A 20838-nucleotide genomic window follows, 5' to 3' on the forward strand; every position below is an offset into this window, starting at 1 on the left:
GAACAACAAGAAAACAGTCATGCACAGGTTTAGTTTCAGTGAGATGTGCATAGTACATTGCGAGCTGAGTATCATTTCGTATGTGCATAGTACATTGCGAGCTGAGTATCATTTCGTATGTGCATAGTACATTGCATAGTTCCTTATCTATGCGTGATCTCTAAGGTGAAAGGGTTTGTAGTAGCATATATGGATAGAAATGAATAATGATGTACACATAGACTAGGGGTGGGGTTTAGCTGTAATGACTTATTTACTTGCTCCTATATAGTACTGCACACAAGCAAAAAATAGTTTCCTGTTCTATGGCCACAAAGAAGACGCGGCAAAAAAACCTCCAACGGTGAAACTGGATACCAAGATATCTCAGTCTGATCTACATGAAACTGGCTGCTACCAGTATATCTCCGATCTGATCTCTGATCTGGGAAATTTAGACTGCATCTAAATCTCTTGGATGGATGAAGGTTTAACAGAGGTAAAGTCGAACTTTCTAACTACACCTAATCTATAATTGGTTAGAAAGAATGAATTAATGTCATGGCAATTTCACTTCCTAGTAATACTTTCTCCTATAAGCTGTGATTGATTAGTGTGTTATGAATGAAACACATTATTATGAGTCTTCCCCATGGAACTTTGCTAAAACTATAATTAATAGGGCAACTCTGGACTCAAGATAATAATTAATAGGGTAACTCTGGCAGGATGATATCTTTCCAATGGTATATATGGCATATGATTTTGAGTCAAACATGCTTGATACATATTTAGTTTAATCATCTGAATTAGTTTAATATAATACATTTGCAACTTCAGAGCAAGAAAAATGTACTTTACATCTTGATACATCTTGATATTCTAAAAATATTTCAGATGGACCTTTCATCAGGTGGACACAGGAAGATCAGTCTCATGTCTATGCTTTTGTAGTTCAGTGTGTATAGCCCATCTTATTCTGGTAATATGCGAGTTGGCCATGCGTTTAAATACAAAAAAAACTATTTCAAGTGTCAAAACTGCAGGAATGTTGGACATGAAAAAACGCCATTGCAATACATAGCACTCGCTATATTGCAGACATTTTATTGTACTGCACTGTACTTCAGAAAAAATGCAGTTTGTTTTTGTATAGGATATGTCTAAGTAAACGTAATCCGCTGGTTTGAAATAAGTAAATTAATGTAGCCTGTCAGAATGAGCCCCAATACTTTCTGGCACGAGTTGTGTGCTCACATATTGCCATCCACTTCTCCTACTCATAATATTTTCCATATTAAGTACTTTGAAGAGAGATTGCTACTGATTACAGTTTGGCTGCCTCTCAAAGTTGCAGTGAGTGTTCCAGCCACACTGAACTTTGGTGAAGTATTCATTGGCATATTAGATATACAGTATATACCACGGGATATCCCATACAGGGGAAAAAACAGATACTTATGGCAGGAATTTGTTTCCGGCCCTGGAGGGGTTTCGTCATAGGAAATAAATAAGCAAAAGCTAACCATTTAGTGTCAATTAGGCAACACAGGTTTATGACACATCATAGACCAGAGCCATGGGTTGAAATATCATTTATTAGCAAATCTTCAATAAAATCTCAACCGAGAGGGTAGGCCACAGCCACCCCCCCACACACAGTTAAAAAACACAGTACGCTACCACAATTACCCACATCCACACATACATAATACATATACAACAACCAGCTGGGCTGCACACAAACTAGTAAATAATGCTTATGGACCAGGCCGAGTCAGCAAAACCTCAACAGTGTGAATCACTGAAGTACACTAGAACAGCCACTTCTCTTTTGCAGTGGTGCTGAAGGCTGGGGTTGCATTCCTGCTGTTGGTGGGAACACAGAAGTCCAAGACAGAGGTGTGCAGCACCTAAGTGACCAATTCTTGCATGGGCCACTGACCATTGACCACAGCTAGGTGTAGCTGTGCTTCTCGCTAACATTTAGTCCAGCTGACACTGGGAACATCGAGTTGAGGGTTTATGAGTGGAACACCAGACCCTTCGTATTTTGCTCATGTGCAACCACATTTTTTAACATTTATCCAATGAAGACGCAATGTCTTAACTAGCACACCGCAACAGATTTAGCCTACTTCAGCTGAGAGGGGCCCTATGAAGGGAAAGTGGTTGAATGAGCGACAACAAAGGCGATGCGATGGTTCCCCCGCTGATGCTAGTTGCTGCGTGAGACAGAAACCCCCTTTGGTGGGGTGAGCGTGCGCTACTTTGGCAGAAGGCTACATCGCAGATTCCTGATTTTATTTTTTGCTTATTGTTAAATAAAACTAAACTATTTCAACTAAACATCATACATGCATGTTTAATTAGCCGCTTGGGCCTCCATTTCAATAGGCTGAATGACTGAATATAAGTTCAAATACAGCTGTAATATTAAGGTGAATATTAATTAAGATGAAACAGTTAAGTATTAAACATCACTATAATCCAGTAATATATCATCTTTTTAGGGGTACCAGCTAATCTTTGTCTGGGCCATTAGTGGGGCAGCCGTGGCCTACTGGTTCGGACTTGTAGCCGGAGGGTTGCCGGTTCAAACTCCGACCAGTAGGAACGGCTGAAGTGCCCTTGAGCAAGGCACCTAACCCCTCACTGCTCCCCGAGTGCCGCTGTTGTTGCAGGCAGCTCACTGCGTCGGGATAAGTGTGTGCTTCACCTCACTGTGTGTGTGGCAGGATAACCGATGGCGGAGTCAGGGAAGATGCCAGTTTCCAAAAAGTCTTTTGTTTATTTTTTCAAAAATATTTTTTCTAATGCGTGCAAATATTCACACAGTGTCAAGATGAGGAAAAACGCAAAACAAAAACTGTTCAAAAAGAAAATAAATAGGCATCAAGTTGCCAGGCTATGTCTCAAAAGACCCTGCACACTTTACCAGTCCCCAATTCTAGTAAACAGTTCTCTCTCTCTCTCTGCACAGACACTCTGCAACTGAGGCCATAGGGCCTAATACAGCCTTAGGCTAGCTGTAGCCCCTCCCACTAGATTGCCCCATTGCTAACAAAAATTAATTAACCAAATAATCACACAATAATAACCAAATAATAAACCAAACAAGCAAACAGCAAATATAGAAATACATACAGAATGTTTCCCCCACCAAAATCACATTTGTAAAGAGAAAAACCCATATTAGTGATAAACACAAAAACACCCCTGCAATAATGGTTCCCACCACCAATCACCCGCGAAACCCCTCTATTTCAACCTAGTGGAACATTCCCTCGGCTTCCCCACGTTAAACCAGGAAGTTGAAACGGAGTTCGGGACGGTGGTGAGATAGATAGATAGATAGATAGATAGATAGATAGATACTTTATTGATCCCCAGGGGAAATTCAAGTTTTTTTTTTTTTTTTTTTTAGATAGATAGATAGATAGATACTTTATTGATCCCCAGGGGAAATTCACGTTTTTGTTTTTTTTTTTTTAGATAGATAAAAGTTGCGAAGTAAAAAGTAGACAAAAGACGTAGAAACAAACACTAAGACACGGAGCTGCTGAGTAGGCTGCCACCATAGACTGTAAAAAAGACTTCCCTTGCTGTACCAAAGTACAGCTGTACCAATAACTTCAACCATGACTATAACAAACAATATTTGTGGAAGCAGTATGGTTAATGTGACTTTCTTTTGTGTGTCCTTTATACAGAAATGGAACATCATTTTTCAACTGGCATACTTACCTGTGTCATTGTGTTTTGCTTCCCATTTGAAACTAAAGGTGAGAGAATGTTTTGCAAGAAGGAAAGCTTGTCAGACAACAAATTAGTTAAGCTTACACAATTTGCATAATGGTCTAATATTACCACAATCTAAACCTAAGAGGGATAAAGGAATGTCAACAGTGGTCCGTGAAATGCTTGTCAGATACATTTTCAATTACAAAAATGAAAAATGTAAAATTACACATTTGTTTGCACTTGTCAGTAGATCAGTAGTAGGAGGGTAGTAAGCAGGTAACAACACAACACAGCTCATAACAACCAAGTAATAACTAAGAAATAAACAATGTTTAGAAAGTGTGTTTTTTGTTTGTCAAATAAATCCATGATTTAGATTTTGGAGTTGTTTTCCTGATTTTGTGTTTGTGTAACATTGGACAGAAAAATTGGATAACGTCAAAATAGAATGGTCCTGCATTAGTGGAAGTGCAGGTGACAATCAGCACGTCAGCGAGGGGCCTCTTTTCCAACTGCCACTACCACTTCCTCTTCCTCCAAACATTCATCTTACTCCATGCTCTCCTCTGCTTGCCCCTAACGTTCCTTCTTGGCCTTATATCAGCACATAAAGATATCATATAATGGCCTGCTGCTCAATACATGATTATCACATCCAAATATGTAATGTATATACATATGCATTAGAGTTTAAATTCCCAACCTGGCTCATTCAATCTGGCCCCCTAATCATCCTCCACTGTAATTGGCTCATTCACTTCCTCACTCTCCACCTCAAGCTGGTGTGTGGTGAGCGTTCTGGCGCATAATGGCTGCCGTGCATCACCCAGGTGGGTGCTACACATTGGTGGTGGTTACTAGTGAGGTCCCCCCATCCATGTGATACGCTTTGAGTATCGAGAAAAGCGCTATATAAATGTAATGTGTTGTTGTTGTAGAGTTGACATATATTTTCATTCTCACAGTATCTATCTCATGAGCTGAGGCCTCTGTCAAATGTGCATTTAGGAGAAAGTGTAGGGAAACCCAACGACTCACTTGCTCATGCTCTTTCTGACTTAGTGTGATTTGTGTGTAGCTTCAGAATCCCTGGTGGTGACGGGGACGGGCCATGCTGTCTCTGCCTATGTGGGAGACGAGGTGGTTCTGAACTGCTCTGTGGATTCCAGTTTCTTAAACCAAAGTGTGGAGGAGGTCACCTGGAAGAGGAAAGACGATCAGATCTTAGTGCTTCTTTACCTAGGCGGTGAAGTCCAGCCAGACTCATCACCTGACAGGTACCGAGGCAGAGCTGAGTTTGCCAAAGAAAGCCCCAAAAGCGACTTCTCTTTGCGACTGAAGGATGTCAGAGCCGAAGACAAAGGGGAGTACATCTGTGTAGTCCACAATGGTCATCTGTCGGGCAACACAACCGTTATGCTTCTGGGACTGGGTAAGATGGACAAACACAATTAAGAACAACATTATGTGTTGCAGTGAAATCCTTGGGTGTCACTGAATCTTGAGTGCTGTATTATTTGAAAATTCTGCCACTACAGGTTTTTCGTCTATGCAAACACTGGTGTTGGCACTGTGTTCTTTGTCCCTGGTGCTTTCTCTTGCCTCCTCTGCTCTGCACTACAAAAATAGAGGTAACTTTTTACTTTTGTTTTTCTACAATTATTTAATATTCATAATGATTACATTCATTAAATCTGATTGTGATTTTATTATGTAATCATAATTGAAGTTGGACATATAGTGCTTACAGTAAAATCCCTCAGCAGTTATGTGTGGGAAAGGCCTTTCTCAGGTGGGTGATATGGAAAATGATTTGAGTTAATTAGACCGGTCGCTCTGGTGGTGCACTGGGCCAAAGTGCTGCCAGAATTTTATTTTTAATGGGACTACTCCACTTTCCATTCAATGCCCAGTTGGTATAGCCAAAGTCCTTCTATGCAAGTCCCTCCACTCGGCGACCATATGGCAACGCTTTTAGGGCACTCATCGGGCATCCATCTCGGCAGAAATGCGCGTGCGCAAGGCTTCACGACACCAATCTACTGCAATCTTGCTCCAGCAGCGAGATCACAACACATGATTGGCACGATGTCTTCACAACACACCACATTATTGGCTCAATGTATTCACAACACAGCACAAGATTGGCTCAATGTATTCACGTGTCGACGTTTTGCCGCGGAAGGGGTGGGATATGCGTAGACAACTGCCATATTGGCGTTACAAACTAAGCCCATGCATTTCTATGGAGGATTTTTTGAGTGCTGTATATCCTCATCAGAAAGTCTCTGGTATAGCTCTTGGAGGGAAACTGTATGGTCTATTTAAAAACACAAATGGGGTGAATAAATTGTGTTTTTTTTTTCATTCAATTTTATTTTCTAATGTGAAATAAGCGCAATTACAGCCCACACCGCAGAGTGTACATGTTTACATGATGGCTCAGCAACTTTATCATGGCTAAAACAAGAAGGCTGGAAGTGAAAGCAATGAACAGTGGTTCAGGGAAAAGCCAGATAGGGAATCCAGATGAATCTGTAAGCACATGAATTTGCTCTGCAGATCCGCTTGGCATTGCTCCAAATTCAAGTCCATTTCCGAATCACCAAAAGCCCAGGAACCAATCACAATCGCTTATACGGTATGGGATGGAGCTTATATGATGACAGACTAAGGAGTACAGTTATGTTGTTGAACACTGCCAGTGGCTGTGATGATGGCGTCAGCGTTAAACAATGTAGATATTTTCTGTGAAAATGAGTAAACAACTGCATTTAAAACATTTGTTTACAAGACAGGCGTGTGTTGCTGCATTACTGATTTGGTAGAGAGTTTAATGAGAGACAGTGAGAGGCCACACACATCCCAAAAGCATCTAGATGGCTGCAGGATCTAAAGCACATTAGAGATGAGAGGATCCGCACACCAAATTCAAAACTGTTTTTTTTTTCCATTATTATTTGCTTTGACGTGTTGAGCACCACGGCTCTTCATCAGACAAGGCTATGAGCTTATTGAGCTCACAGAACTTTTTAACAAAAAGAGGGGGTGTACCTTTGAATTGCTATAGTGTTTTTTTATGTATATAATGTGTCTTTAATTCCTTTTTTATAGGAAATAAGGAAAAAACGAAGAACTTACCATTTGTGGTTATTTCTCAAAACGTTATTATATCCATTGCCTTTACTCTCTGGGGTGCAAGTGACGGTAAGTTAATTTGCTGACTGGTTGATTTATTTCTAATTAATACTAACTGCCTGCTGTAAATCTTTGCGTATCATAAAATATTTCGAACCTAAAGACAAAATGAACAAACAACAAATCGGTTTTCAATTTACCAAAAAACACAACTGAGTTTTTTTAAATAGTGTTATCCTAACTTTTCACCTTTATTTGCCCCAGAAATCTTGTGAAACTTATAACTGATCATGAGAGTATTTCAAATTTAGACACATAATTTAGACACGAATAGTGGAAATGGGAAAAAAGACTTGCAGATTTTGATTTGTGTAACCACAGGACAGTTTTCCACTTCGCCTTGGTCCATCTTAAAAGAGCTTGCCCCCAGATAAGACAACAACATTTCTGGATCATGTCTAAATATGATTACCTCTTTGCATGGTAGTGTTTTAACCAGCATATGTGGATGGAGCATCAAACGTATTTCATAGACCATGTTTATTGGAACTTTTCCAGAGCCCTTACAATGACTTTCTTTACAGAAACAGGTCTGTTTTTAAAGCAGTGCCATCAAGATAGCACCCATGCAATATTGTTTTTCAGCCCTCTCCCTTGTTTACAAAGATTTCTCTGGGTTCTCTGAATATTTAATGACATTATGTCCTATAGATGATTGTAAAAATCTGTGTGGACAAATAATGCAACAGAGTGATGAATACCTCCACCACATCTTTACTTCTGAAAGGCTCCAAATCCTAGATGCTCTTTTTATGCCCAATCATAGCCTAATTAGTTGTGAAATGATCCTTGCATCTTCTTCAGCATTACACTTTTTGGAAATGGGGTTGTACGAGAAACGGCATGTAGCTGTAAAGAGAATTGTTTACCCTCCTAAACTGTGTGACAACAATTACATGAGATTCTCAACCTTTTTATGCTTTTGTTTTGCCTTAATAGGATCTGTTGATGAGTCAGCCACTTGTGTGATTGTTAACATTACACGCTTTCTCCTACTTGTGAAGTTCAGCCATTTTCCAGGTATTCAATATTTGACAGCTTGTTAATTCTAATCAGTATAACTGATTGATTAATTGAGATGTACTGTACTTTGCTAGTTCTGCTTCCTTGTCCTCAGACTGCCAGATAGTGCAGTTGAAACTGTGTGAAACCCTCTCAACAACAGCTTGCAACCACACTCGAGCTCACTTTGATACTGAAATGACTTAAAATTCATACGGAATTGCTGGTTTACTGGATTTATCAGGCGAGTTTAAGTGCTGCAGAAACGGTGCAACAAAGTGCATATACCTACACACCAGCATTGTTACTTTGGCTAAACATGCCATTACAGAGCAAGTGCTAGCACCCAGCCTCTGGTGCATCAAAGCACAATAAGTTTAACCCTTTCCCGACGCAACGACAAAAGGTGGTCTTCCACACATAGTCAGCACTGCTCAGTTGCTGTTTTATATGGTTGCACAGTTTTAAAAATGAATGTTAAGGGTTGTTTTAAGGACATGTTTGTGCATGCCCATAGCCAGCCAGTCAAAGGCGATTAAAAACGAGTCAGAAAGGGTACCTTTAAATTAATAAACCAGAAAAGGTATTCAAAGTGCTAAATACCGGAATTATCCTTTAACTATATGGGGCCGACGGACACAAAGTGCGTCCAAATTCACATCCATTCTTCTCTGTTTAATTACTCACAAGTACACCAAGATATCTCATTACACAAAAATCAGATGTGAAACCGTGCAAACTCAGTTTCCAAACGGTGCTAGACGCTAGGCGTAAAGGCACAATTTAACTGACGCCCCCACGTCCGTGTGCAGTCATTGGAAATGATTTATTTTTTTAAGGTATAATTTTTTCTTTTAGCAAACATTGAAAACGGGTCCCACAGACCCAAACACCTTACAAGGGTTAAATAAACAACTGTATTTGCTTAACAATATGGTGTAAGATGCTAGTGAAAGAAGGAAACTGTTGGACATGCAAGTCCACATGGACTAGAAATGAACTACAACGTGACAACCAACGATGACAAGCCCACAACTGGGCAACTCTGTTAGCAAATTCTTCCCCCAGTTTCCCCACCAATTATTCCCACATGAGGTGACGTGAACGATGATGTTGCAATTGGGAAAAAGGTTTTTTTCCCATGCGCATGAACGCACCATAAGTTCCTGGCAGAGAAGTGGCTATCCACAAGGGGTTTCACACAGTCTAAACAGCACCATCTGGCTTGCACCAGCTGTAGAACCACAGTTACATACGTAACCAGTGTTTTTGTTACAGAACAATGCAGTACCTGGAGAGTCATCCAGGACTTTGCTATCCCAGTGCAGTACTCCTTAATAACAGGGGTAGTAGCTGTAGGTAAGCCAGTTTGATGGATTCAACTTCTTCTTCAACTACATAATTGAAATAATTATAATTGAAATGTTGGATGTCAATGGCCATTTAGTCCTCATCATTTTGTTACAGAATGCACTGGTATTCAATTGATATTTATTGTTATTTTATGCATCCTATTTTGTCAACCATTAAAATAAGCTCCCCTGAGTAAGACTGAAACATATTCAGTTTTCCATCTGTTGTTCAGTTGCTTTTATACAGATAGCTTTGGTTGAGGACCAATCTCATCATCTGTCGAAGAAAGCATTTGTACTTGGAGTTGCAGAAATTTGCCTGTTCTTGGCTGTCGCCATTATCTTCTGTGGTATCATTCTCAATCTAGGTAAAAAAAAATACAAAGCACAAAAATGCACAACTCTGACTTCAACTCCCACATCACATCACAGAAGTAGTCTTGGGGGCACTGGTGGACTTTCGACTACATTCATGTCACACAGCTAATCATAGCTACAGTTATGACTGGTATCTTGTTACCCATGGTCACTACCAATGGTGCATGGGCACAAAGCTACCATGACCCAGAAACCTGTTGTTTCCTCCTTCATATGCAAATCTCAGGCTTTGAAATGACCACTGAAGAACATGTGAATCTGAACACAGACATAGGGTCCTAACTTACATCCAGCGCATCGTGGCGCCGGACGTGATGCAAGTGATCATTATTCCGCCAAGCACACGAGTTGATAAGTTGTCAAATGAACTTCAAGCACAAGCTTGTAAATGAAAATAATAGGTGTGGTTAGGTGCATGTTCATGTAACGCCACTAAAAATTCTGCTGCCACTGACCAAGAAAAACCAAGGCTAAATGGAAAGGCGCATGTAATCCACAGGTATTTTGAAGGTACTGTTACGAAATGTAACAATTGGTGAGACCTTAGCAACGAGTCCCAGGTAACGACTCGTCTGCATAATGAATATCCTTAGGATTTTTATTCTGTCATTTGAATATTATTGGGATAAGTGTTGCTTTTTTCAGGCTATGTTTCGATTGTAACCCCTTGTCAGTCAATAGTGAAAGTAAATAACTAAGTGTAAGACTTTGTTTTGTTATTACCTACCAAAATACCAGGCGAGTACAGATGCATGTAGGCTATACTCTGCTTCTCACACACACGTTTTAGCAAAGCCAGTTTTAGTGAAATCCTAGAGTTGCATATATGGTCTCGCGTGCAAGCAGATTCCTTCTGCAGACATGTGCTCACTTGTTGTCAAAGTACGCTGTTTGATTTTGAGCTACGTTCCTTACTCTTAAAGTCAAGTCAAGTTTATTTATATAGCGTATTTCATACACAGAGGTCATTCAATGTAGCCTGACGTTGTCATACTCAAATTCTAGTCAGAATATGAGTCTGATACTGCTCCATTGGGACGTAATTATGGGGCGTGTTTCAAACGATACAGGGGGGGGGAATGCCTCTGCACTCAATTGGATAGACCTAACCAATCAGAGCAACGAAATAGCTTACCATGAGATGTAGGAAGAAAGCACAAACCATCCTTCTTCTCCACAAATGCCTTAACATTGTTTTCTGGTCTTTTGTTAAAGTTATTGTGTCATCAATATCTCCTACAACACTCATTAGCGAAATCTAAGAGATACATAGTCGGGTAGGAAAAGGAAAAGGTAGGAAAAAACTGATAGCCTATAGACCCTTTCAACAATAAAAACAAAAACAATGCTTGAACGTCCTATTTGGGCCCCAATCTACTTCCTCTGCATTAAGATAACATATGGAATGTTAAAACGTAAGTCTTGTGGGGCCAACTATGATGCTGATAATGGAACTCTCTTGAAAGGGTCCATATCCCCTCCATTTTTAAAAATAATTCTGTTGAACACTGATATGCTACAAACATGTTATAAACAGCTGGGAAAGGCTGTCGCAAATCCCTCGAACAGGTGGTCAATCAGAGATTTCAAACGAACGAGGGAACAACATGCAACACCCTGTTTTCCCTTTGATGAAAGTGAAACCATGAGTTTTCCCACATCTCAACTTTGGCCAAAGTTTTCAGAAATAATAGTTTTCAGTGATACAAACTCATTGAAATAATATGCAATTTCCATATGGGTGCTCAAATGATGTGATAGACGAGGTGCTGTTGCTCACCTGTCCATCATCGTAAAGCCCGATTTGATTGGTCCGCCCAGGTCTGGGGCGAGCATAGTTTCTCCACAACGGAGCATTGCCAGACCGAACTTCCCGACCTCAAATGTTGTGGGCGGGACTAAGTTCAGCTGGCACCCAGGCTACATTCAATGTGCTTTACATGAACAAAAGCAAAAAGTAATAGCAAGTAGGCCCCAGCTGTGGTGCAACTGGCTGGGGCACCTGCACCGTACACCGGCGACCTGGGTTCGACTCCCGCCCCGTGGTCCTTTCCGGATCCCACCCCGACTCTCTCTCCCACTCACTTCCTGTCCTTCTCCACTGTCCTATCAAATCAAAGGCATAAAAAGCCCAAAAAAATATTTAAAAAAAAAGTAATAGCAAGTAAAAGCATAGAAGGGCAACAGTCAAAGAATACTTTAAAAAAGTATTAGAAAAAATAAAGATCATAATAAAAAAGAAAACATAAAACACACAAGGTAATATCATTAAAAAAAACTTTGCTTATACCGCTAACATATGGCCCATAGTGTGACGCAAACACAGACTGACATACACCATCCCTATGACCACTGTCTGCATCCATACACTGTACGCCACTTTGAGTTACCCTTTCAGGGAGAAGTTGCTAGAGCCCGTTGTCAGGGGTCTTTGGTTGCAAGGCGGCTAATCAGCGTGAATGTGGATGCCAGCTATGCATGAGGAAGTGCTATAACTGATAAAATGTTTTTTTTTTTTTTTAACGGGCTTGTACAATAGCATCTGAGCATGTTTTTGACGGGTCAAAGTTCCATACAGGGCCGGAGTGGGGCCACTTTTCAGCCCGGGAGTTTCAGGCCCAAGACCGGCCCACTTTTTTAGTGGTGGTGGAAATTGGATAAATAAGGCAACATTTCAGCCCTTACTATCCTGTAGTTTTTATTATAGGCTAATATTCCACTATTCCACAAGGATAGGTTGATAAGTTAACAAAAACAGGAAGGAAGAAATAAAGCATTTGAAATGTATCCCACAATTCCACTAAGAGGCATATTGAACTATTGTTTACATGTTTTTTTCTGCATGGGTCAGCTATCATGTTGTTGTTTGGTGATTTGCTCCTTTACTACACCCACTTCTGAGCAAACAAGCCATATAGGTTGATCATGTAGCCTACTGCTGTCATAGCCTACTGTTCTTTCTTACATAAAATAACTTTAATTCATATGGTTAACTATTATCCTTTCTACTTGTCCCTATAGCCATAGTTAATTTCGGGCTCATCATTTTCAGCGGGGGACTGGCTGATCTGCTGCTCAGGCTACTTTTGTTTTTAGGCCTATAGGCTACTGCATACACAGATCAAGCTTGAGTTTTGTTATCAATATTTGCATAATATTGGATGATGCAAAAATGCTAATATTTTAATTAATTTAATATTGTAACGATTTGATAGCGACACACACAGTTGTCCAATCAAAAGGTTTAGACCAAGACCAAGACACACCAAGATACAGAACACAATACACACAGGGCAGGTCAAACAGACACACACACTACACATGCAGGGGAGGACGCAGCCCCCCACACAAAAAGGATCACACACGAGGGAGAACTAAAAGGGAAACTTGTCACAATAAAGACGCTAACTTTACACTTATAACTTAGGAGATATAAAGACATAAACCCCAAATGTTCACCTCCGTATCCCAGCATGCCTTTCGCGGGAGAACGCTAACACTGTCTTTTTGCGCCGACGCTACATAGCTCCCCCAACAAGCCATTGGCGTCCTCGGCAACGACCACGAGGTAGCCACATGCTAGCGTCGGCGCGCGTCGCCCGCCACTCACGGTACCGATCCACTTGCACGACACTTCATTTTGTAGTGTCGCATAGATGTCGCGCTGCCTCCCCACGTTCAGTCGTGTGTGGGCGTTTTGTTTAAAATGTCAGTTACCAGCTCATACTCTGTTCGTTTTAACGTATCTTAAGTGTTTTTCCACAAATGGACCACAATTTTAGGCATGTACTTAACAGTATACAACACATTAACAATAGCCTAAACAAACTATGCAAGCCATTTGGAAATCTTGTTTTATTTAAACTACTCAATGCAATCTCAAATCCTCACCAGAAACACCAACAGTCAATATATTCATCCAAATCCTAGTTTCGTTTGTTTTATGGAATACTAGGTGGTCGTGGAAGAGATCGTTAAAACATTATTTGTCTTGTAAGCGGAACCAAAGTTTCACAGGCACCGTTGTGGTAGAACAAAGGACCTACAACCTCGTCCTTTCATTGGAGAGTCGCCTCGCGTTCAACGGAATCATTTGCATAAAGATGGGCCTCGGCCAGCTTCTTTGTCGCGCTACATTATTTCAAATGCAGCGCTGCCTTCCCGGAATGCTTTGCAGGCACGTTAAAGTCGCTTGACGTCACCCATAGGACTAGAGTGGAATGCGACACGACAAAAAGAAGTGTCGTGCAAGTGGATCGGTACCGTCAGTCCAGTGCGACAGTACCGCCAAATCACGTGGGGTGCACACGCCGCAGGAGCTCACTCAACGGGGCGCCACGCTGCTAGCAATCCAGTTCGGGCGTGCTAGCAGCCACGTGGCCGACCCCGCTAGTCACCAGCTCCCTCTCAGCAGCCGCCCTCAGGCTGCACTTTCCGCGGTGGGTCACCACGGCACTCCTCCTCTCCTGGCGAGGCCCTAGGTGGCCTTTTCAACTGTCGACACTGTACCAAGCACCGGGGTTCGAGGGGGGTCAGATGAAGCTGCACCAACGCCACTCCGCTCCGTCGTTTCACCAACCAGGACAGACAGGCACCGACTCCGCAGCAACCGGACCGCGCTGAGCTTTCCCGCTGCAGCTACCGTCTTCGGCGTCCCTCCTCGTGTTGCCTCCTCGCAGAGCCGTCCTGCTCTGCTCCCGGCCCGTTCCACTCCCTCGCGGCCTCAGCGAAGGCACGACCCCCGAGATGGCCATGCTAACGAACTCCCCACAACGAACTTTCTTTAAAGGCGCCGGCCAACAGGCCAACTAGAACGGGCGCCCACACAGCACGGTGCCTCTCACACGCACCCAAAAGTTTTAAAGTTCAGAGTTCAGAGGGCCTTTCCGTCGAAGCTACCCCATCGTCGTGAGTTCGCTGCCCTCAGCGGCTCCGCCAACCGTCCATCGTCTAGGAACCTCTTCCTCGCCGCACTCCCTCGGCTCTGCTCACGCGTCGCCGTGGAGTCAGCGCCCAGGCCAGCGTCGTCTTCCCCGCGAACGCTTCTTCAGGCCCCTCTTCCGGCAAGATCTTCTCCCACGGCCGCAGGCAGCTCCAGACGATAGCTACTCTCCTCCGTCGGCAGTAGCAATAGAAGGCCCCGAGCTTTTTAGTAGCCCTTACAAGAGCTCTCTCTGGATCCTCTTGCGTGGGCCTCCACCCAGTGGTATGGTCTTCCATTCCCAGCTTCTCTCGCTGGGCGGAGGCCATGTTTGAAAGTCGCTTCTGACACCAATGTAACGATTTGATAGCGACACACACAGTTGTCCAATCAGAAGGTTTATTAGCTGAGAACGAGAGCACACAGACCAAGATCAAGACACACCAAGATACAGAACACAATACACACGGGGCAGGTCAAACAGACACACACACTACACATACAGGGGAGGACGCAGCCCCCCACACAAAAAGGATCACACACGAGGGAGAACTAAAAGGGAAACTTGTCACAATAAAGACGCTAACTTTACACTTATAACTTAGGAGATATAAAGACATAAACCCCAAATGTTCACCCCCGTATCCCAGCATGCCTTTCGCGGGAGAACGCTAACACTGTCTTTTTGCGCCGACGCTACAATATGTTACTTGCGAATAAGTTGACAACGCTACAACGTCCAGTAGGTTATTAGCCCAATTACGCCGTTATAATCATGGCTATCTCTCTTTACCAGTTGCCACTTATGTCTGTCCTCTTAAAAAAAATTGGAAGCATGGCACATTTGGCAGCAATTCCCTCCAATACTTTTCGTCTTTTTTACCAGGCCTTTTCAGTCCTTCATGGCATCTTTCTACCATCCATCCTCCCTGACACTTATCACTACGGTAGGGCCGGCCCGGCTGGTATCTGAGAAAACCTTTTAGGAAAGACGGGCTATATGGACCCAACCAATTAACTCTTCTTGGGAGGGGAGAACAACCCATGCAGAGGCTGCGGTGTTAGGCATAGAATGCGAACGTGTGTAGCCAACTTTAAGAGAAGATAGATTAACGTGACAAATGCCAATATTTTTCCCTCGACCGGCCCAAAAGTGAAGCGGCCCACCGGGAATTCTCCCGATTACCCACTCCGGGCCTGGTTCCATACCTTCTATGTTAACATCAGAGAAGGTCAGAGAGGTCAAATATCTCGTTCATCCATTCTGTGTCATCCATGTGATCAGTTTCGTCAGTGCTCTTCTCTTCTCATTTTCTTTAACAGGGGTGGTCGTATCAGTGAGACAACACAGAAATCAGAGTAGCAGTAAGTACAAACTGGATCACCCAAAAAAGTCTGCCCATGTAACAGAATTTAAGATAGAAAATCTTATGGTGCCATTGCAATGTATGGAAATCCTTATTGGAATGGAACAAATTGTATGTTTATGTCAAAATATTAGTTTATGACATCTCATAAACATAAACAGCCTATCAACAAAGTTAAATAGCTTTTCCTATGTTTCTTGTTTTTCAGACCAATTGTTCCCATATAACCTTTTAGTTCTTTGCGCTGAGTTCAGCAACAGTGGACTATTTGGTCTCTTCATGAATGGTTATAAAGCAAGTCCAGAGAGTAAGCAAATATGGTTCTTCAAATTTTACATTTAATGTTAGCTCTAATAAGAGTAATAACCCTGATGCTGGTAATCCAAGCATTTCAAGATGATTTTCAAGTGTTTTTTTTTTAAGCCACTTTAACAAAACTAGAATGACTCTCAGTAGACCACTCCACCAAGCATCTTGGATTTGTAACAGATCCTTGGTGGAGGTAGCTATAGTATACATACAGCATAGTGTTTTTTGTATCCAAATAGCCCTTGCTTTGAAATACTGGTATCAATGCAATGCGGTCACATCATGTTTTTAAACCATGGAAGTATTCAGACTGACGTGTAGGCCTACTGTCTGTGAAATTCTGTCACATTTCAAACATGTCCTCATATGTATTTAAAATTTAGATTATACCATTTTATTTTTTTACTTTCTAGAACTTCTTGCTATGATGTCTGCTGTGAATATGGGACTGATGCTTTCTATCACTGCTCAGAGATATTGTGCCCAAAAAGTGAATTATGTTTGTAAGTATTACTACGTTCAAGAAATTACAAGAAATTGTGGCTAATGTTTTATGCTTGGTTAGATTTAGACCAATTTCTTGCAGACAATGGGCTTTTATGCAGATTTTTGTTTGTTGTGCTATGGTATATTTTACAGGTAGCTAGATTATTGGGCAAGTGAATAAAAAAGATACATATTGTGTCATTAACATCAATTCCCCCCAAAATCCACAACATTGCAAAATCGGTATCAGTTAGTATGTCGACACCCTTCCTCAGTTCAGTTAGCATCTCGACACCCTTCCTTAGTTCCGACTGATGCTGCTCTATTGGTTAATAGAGCAGCATCAGTCGGAACCGGTGTGTTGCTGCCGGTGTGTTGCTGTTGGTTACATACAGTGCCCTTCACATTTACTGGCACCCCTGCTAAAGTTGAGTGATAAGAGCTGTAAAATATAATAATAATAATAATAATAATAATAATAATAATAATCTATTTTAGTATAACAATGAAAACAATGAGGAAATTTGGACGGCACTGATGCAAGTTTTAGACAAAAAAATAATATCATGTTTGATTTCTGTTGAACAATATACACAGATTGCTAACCAAGAGCAATCTCAGCATGAAGACTATTTTGTATTCTCTTCCAAATTGCCACTCTGTGTGTATGTTCATATAAGCTAGCTTGATGTTTCATTCAGTGTCATAAGCTTTTTTATTTATTTACCACTCAATATGTTTTAGGTTGTGTTTGCGGTTTGGAATCAGCTTTGCTGTTGACATCGGTTGTTTCTAATGTCATAGCTTACGTATTCCATTACATCAACACTGATGCAAAACTTGGTAAGTATACAGCATAGAGTTCCACAAAAGGATTTTGTTGTTACTCAAAGTTGTGTGATTGTATGTGTCTGTTGTATCAATATGTCATCTCTTTAAGGATGGGTCCTTCTCTTGGAGGCTGTGGCGTTTTTTGCTGCCTGGGTAGCAATGATTTCTGTGGTTTATTGCTGTAAGAAACCTTTTTCTCAGAAAATGAGAACGCGTGGATGTAAGTAGGGTCATTTTAACACTTTCACTAAGAATTGTAATAGTTTTGCGGAATATTAGCTGGATGATAGGTGAATTGATTTGATTTGAATTAATTTGATTGATTTTAATTAATTGATTTGACTTTTTGTTGTTTTTGTTAAACGAAAATCCAATTGAAAAAGACCTAAAATAAACTCAAGGCTCTATGACTGTGTTTACTTGCCCTTGCACTTCTCGGTTGTGATCGGGATCCCGATTTTGTGTTTGTGCATGTAAACATCATATCTTGATTTCAAAACCCGAGATAAGCCCTTATTCCGGTTTTGAGAAATCTGTTTATGCTAGCTGGAGTAGGCTACTCTGAAAGAAACAGGGATGCTGTTCCATGAAGACTATATATAGACTACAACTTACCAGCCAGCGACGTAGATTTCTATTGTTGGTAACTTGGATACAAATATTTACATTGTATACAAGCATATTAATAACTAACCAGGTGTCTCTATAAGCAGCATAGGCCTATTCTGAATATGATCAAAATTGGCTGCTGAATTCGTTGGCGGCCATTTTATTGAGTAGCCTAAGCCATATAAAACTTAATAACGTGAACAAGTGTACACCTACCAAATTTCAAAAATCGCTGTTTCCCCCATGGATTGGTTGTTATGGTGATCGTACAGGTTTTGTGCAGTCTGGAGCAGCACACAGTTTAGGGGATCCCATCCCGATCCCATCCCATCCCATCTCTCTCTCCCACCTGCTTCCTGTCACTCACTCTCTCCTGTCAGATTAAAGGCAGCCCCCCCCCCCCCCCCAAATAAAAATAAATAAAAAAATAAATAAAATATAAAAAATAAAAATAAATAAATACATGTTTTTTTTTAAGAGAATTAAGAGACCACAGCAAATTGACATCAACTGTGTAGTGGTCTTATTTTTTTTCCAGAGCTGTATAATCATATTTTGTGACAAATTGTATCTTCTTTTCAGATAGGATTTCTTTCACCATTGCTGCAATTCTTATGACCACATATGCTTTCATATGCATTTACTTTGTCAGCCAACATAATGGAATCCATGGAAGTAAGACCCATGCTTCAGTAGCCCTACATCATGTACAGAATCAGACAAACTACCACATGAAACAGTTAGTAGTGAAGAGATAGTCTTTCTTGATATGGTTCCACCTACTCTAGCCTATTCTATACTTTTAACACAACTATTTTTACATGAAAAGATACATGTAACCAGTTTCTTCTAATGAATCTGCAGAAAGGTCAGGATGCATCTTCGTTACAGTATATCTTCACATGTTGGCAGCACTCTTACTGCTTCACCCCCCAAAAAGCGCCACTGCACATTGTAATGACAGAGCTAATAAGCACCGTAAGTACTTCATCATTTCAGTCGTTTTGTGTTTCTACATGAAGTTCAATATGGAGTGCTTGCCTATGTGTGCCAGGAACATCAAGTGTGCAGTCATACTTTCCAGAGAAAGATATTGATCAGGAATAGGCTAATAAAAATTTGTTTATGGTAGTTGAATGATTTGTTTGATTTCGTGTTGTAGCAATACTCTACAGTCTTCAACATGGTTTTGGAACTGGTCTAACTGCAGTGAATGCGATTACTCTGATAACTGTATTATACCAGACAGCAAGTAAGTACAAGCAAGTAATTCTTCTTACCCATATAATTCTTACAGCTGTAAAAATGCTTTCATTCTCCTTAAAATGATGCACAATTTTTTAAACCACAGGACATGGAGAGCGTCCGGTGAATGATCTCAGAATGATTGTGCTGCCACTTGAATGCATCTTGGTGGCTGTTTGCGAAGTCTGTAAGTGAAATAACTACATGTGTCAGTGCCACAAAATACTCAATCTTGAAAAGCACCTTGATTAATGTTCAAAACTCATGTGTGGTAAAAATTCTGGTCAAATTGCAATGCATTTGCTGTTGTTTTGTGTTTTGCGGTCAGGAGCTGAAATATAATTCAAAATGAAATAGCTTTCACTCTGATCTGGAGTCTTATACTGATGTCAGTTTTTGTATTTTCTGCTTTTATGTTTTTCCACTCTGTGATTTTGAAGGTTGGAGAATGATGAGGTAAATTTGCATTTTCTGTGATATAATGAAATTTGTTAGAAGTTACTGTTAAGTACAGGTCTTATTTGGCTTTATTTACTTCTCTCGTTTACCATATTCCTTTTAGCAGAATGAAGAAAAAGTTCAAACATCTAAGTACTTCACAGGTATAAATGTAACTTCTGATAAGTGTACATTTTTAAAAATGTTCAGACCTGATAAACCAGAAAGTTTAAGACTTTTAGTTTTTTTCTTTTTTAACAGGAGCTGAGCTCTCTGTCATTCTCTCAAAATGAAGCTGCCTTGCGGGGAGACACTTAATCATTGCAGTAATTCTCTCTGAGGCGGCGGAGACCATCCAGTAACCGAAGGGATGCTGGTTCGAGCCCAACTCCTCCTGATCCTGTTGAAGAGTCTTTGAGCAAGACACTGAACCCGCCTCCGCCATCGGTGTATAAGTGTGTGTGTGTGTGAATGGATGAATATGAGACATTACTCTGCAAATCGCTTTGAGTGCTCGGAGGAGCAGAAGAGTGCTATAAATCCAGTCTATTTACCCTTTACTAAATTAAAGGTGTAGGTTTTTGAACGTTCAAAGTTCCGCAACAATTGAAGGTTCTAAAATTCTATGTTGAATTCAATGAACCCAGATATTCTTTAGTACGTTCATTTCTCAACATTCCCGTCACGGTACTCCTTTAAGGGTTAAAAGCATTAAGAAAAGCCTATGGGTCCTAGCCTGGTAAACCAGACCCTGGAATCTTTCAGATTAAGGGTCTGGCCACGAGTAATGAAAATGGCCCAATTCGAGGGGCGGCACCAAGCATGCATTTGAAACTCTCACTGCACGCAGTTGGATAACGCTACGACCAATCACAACAATTCATCAGTGTCAGTCATCAGTGTAGCTCACCTTTGTCCCGCCTACACCGATTTGATTGGTCCCTCTCGCTCGAGAGATAGAAGAAATTTGGATCATTGC

General features: G+C 41.1%; 1 protein-coding gene across 1 annotated transcript; it reads left to right on the forward strand.

Annotated features, from left to right (window-relative positions):
• The first annotated feature begins 386 nt into the window (after positions 1 to 386).
• Positions 387 to 20468, forward strand: LOC121681274. Its single transcript, XM_042060914.1, has 20 exons — positions 387 to 478; positions 3693 to 3764; positions 4802 to 5155; positions 5262 to 5354; positions 6838 to 6930; positions 7861 to 7941; positions 9202 to 9282; positions 9509 to 9643; positions 15898 to 15939; positions 16150 to 16248; positions 16664 to 16753; positions 17481 to 17579; positions 17677 to 17787; positions 18759 to 18851; positions 19041 to 19154; positions 19339 to 19428; positions 19528 to 19608; positions 19862 to 19877; positions 19984 to 20023; positions 20121 to 20468. Exons 2-20 carry the CDS (start codon positions 3695 to 3697, stop codon positions 20175 to 20177), a joined length of 1839 nt encoding a protein of 612 aa, XP_041916848.1. The 5' UTR covers positions 387 to 478; positions 3693 to 3694; the 3' UTR covers positions 20178 to 20468.
• The last annotated feature ends 370 nt before the right edge of the window (positions 20469 to 20838 follow it).

The sequence above is a fragment of the Alosa sapidissima genome, chromosome 14 (genome assembly GCF_018492685.1).
Source record: "Alosa sapidissima isolate fAloSap1 chromosome 14, fAloSap1.pri, whole genome shotgun sequence".
Lineage (NCBI taxonomy): Eukaryota > Metazoa > Chordata > Actinopteri > Clupeiformes > Clupeidae > Alosa > Alosa sapidissima.